Source organism: Aplysia californica, unplaced genomic scaffold (assembly GCF_000002075.1).
Source record: "Aplysia californica isolate F4 #8 unplaced genomic scaffold, AplCal3.0 scaffold00001, whole genome shotgun sequence".
In the NCBI taxonomy this organism is placed as follows: Eukaryota; Metazoa; Mollusca; class Gastropoda; order Aplysiida; family Aplysiidae; genus Aplysia; species Aplysia californica.
The window spans coordinates 1323740-1325575 of NW_004797271.1; the positions used below are offsets into that span (position 1 = coordinate 1323740).

General features: G+C 42.9%; 1 protein-coding gene across 1 annotated transcript in view; it reads right to left on the reverse strand.

The window, feature by feature from the left end:
* Positions 1-1836, reverse strand: part of LOC101857841 — a gene marked incomplete in the record, with an annotated part of 13446 nt that continues 11610 nt past the window's right edge. Inside the window, 2 exon segments of the mRNA XM_013085752.2 lie at positions 1-175; positions 844-933. Coding sequence (XP_012941206.1) covers positions 104-175; positions 844-933 — 162 coding nt within the window.

Consider the following 1836-nt stretch of genomic DNA (forward strand, 5'->3'; position numbering starts at 1 on the left):
CCCTTGCTCCCCTCTCACGGTATTTTTCTCTTCCTCTCTCCTCCCCCTCCTCTCTCACTGCATTTTTCTCTACCTCCTACCTCCTCCTCCTCTTCCTCCTCACTCATGGAATTTCCTCCTCCTCTGTCTTGTTGTCACGTTCTTGCGACGGGACCCAGCGCGACACCACCACTTCCTGAAGAGTAAGCGAAAGTATTTTTAAAAATATATTAAAAAACAAAAACAAAAAAGAAATAAAGAAACGAAAAAAAATAAAAGCAAAAGGAAAGAAAAAGACCTTCTGAATTTGTTTGTTCGGACTTTCTTCGACACTACAGAACCACACTGACACAGTGCCAGCGTGGTGTAATGTAAGTGGTTAGGCTCTTCACCGCTGCATACGTGCAATAGACTCAAGTTTAATTCCCATGTGCGGAGAATTTTTTAAAATCGATATCTTGGTCGTCTTTTTGCTGGGACTTTGTATCCCTCTCAGCCTGGGTCGGCCCTGACAGGCAGGGTCGGAGCCCGCCTTCTAAACGATCTAAATTGTGTCGATGGGGACGAATATTATTTTTTTAAAAGAATAAAATCATTATTGTCCTCAATATTGTTATTATTATTAATATTATTATTATGTTGCGACCTCGGTGCTTTCTTGTCGTATCTCCACTTTTTTTAAACATGGAAAACAGTAAGAGTGAGCTAAAGAAGAAGTCACATTTTTAATGTTTAAAAAACCCCAGAGATATGACAAGAAAGCACTGAGGTCGCGATGTCTTGACTAAGAATCGGGAAATGCTAAACTTTGGAGGGTTAAGATACCATCAAACAACGGTTTAGATTAGCGACTGACACACTGACCTTGACTTTGAACTTTGCTATACAGGCAGGCGAGAGACACTCCTCGTGGCTCAGGTCGGCCGGCCACACCACGTAGCAAAACATCAGCTCCTGGGGAGAGGGACGGATGCGTGAGTGGATGGATGGAAGATTGGATGGATTGATAAGTTGGTGGATGGGTGGGTGAATGGATGAGAGGTTGGATGGATGGGTGTATGGATGGGTGGGTGGATGGATGAGAGGATGGATGGATAAGTTGGTGGATGGGTGGGTGAATGGATGAGAGGATGGATGGATGGGTGTATGGATGGGTGGGTGAATGGATGAGAGGATGGATGTATCGATGGGTGGGTGAATGGATGGATGGATGGATGGATGGATGGATGGGTGGGTGAGTGGGTGAATAGATGGATGGGAGGATTGCTGGAAGGGAGGCTAGCTGGATGGATGGATGGATTAATGGATGGAGGGGTGGGTGGTTGGTCACTGGGGTGTGTCCTTGAGTGAGACATGATAATCCTAGTGCAAAAAAACCCCCAAAAAACAAACCCAACAAACCAGGACGCTGCACAGTGGCGACCAGCAATGCCACGTCTGTAAAACTGTTCTGCGTTGGTGTAATATTGTGTAACCGATATTCTTTGTAACATATTTAATTGTAAGTTTGAATAATAAGCGTTTGCTCGTGTATGTTGGCAATATCGTAACCCAAACGTCCCCACAGGGATCATAAATTCTTTATAAGTATAATTTGTATGTTTGAATTAATATGCATTTATTACATGTGTGTGTTTGCGATTGTAATACAAACTTTCCCACAGGGATCATAAATCTATTATCTATTTGTGGTGGCTGAATTTTGCTATTCAAAAGGCTTTTTAATGGCTGCATCGATCGACATGCGATTTCCGCCAAAAGATTCTTTAAAATATTCTCCAGATCATGACGCCCTTCGTATTTTCAGTTTTGTGACAGTTTTGCTGCAAAAAGCTAAATTTCTTTATTTCGCCGATC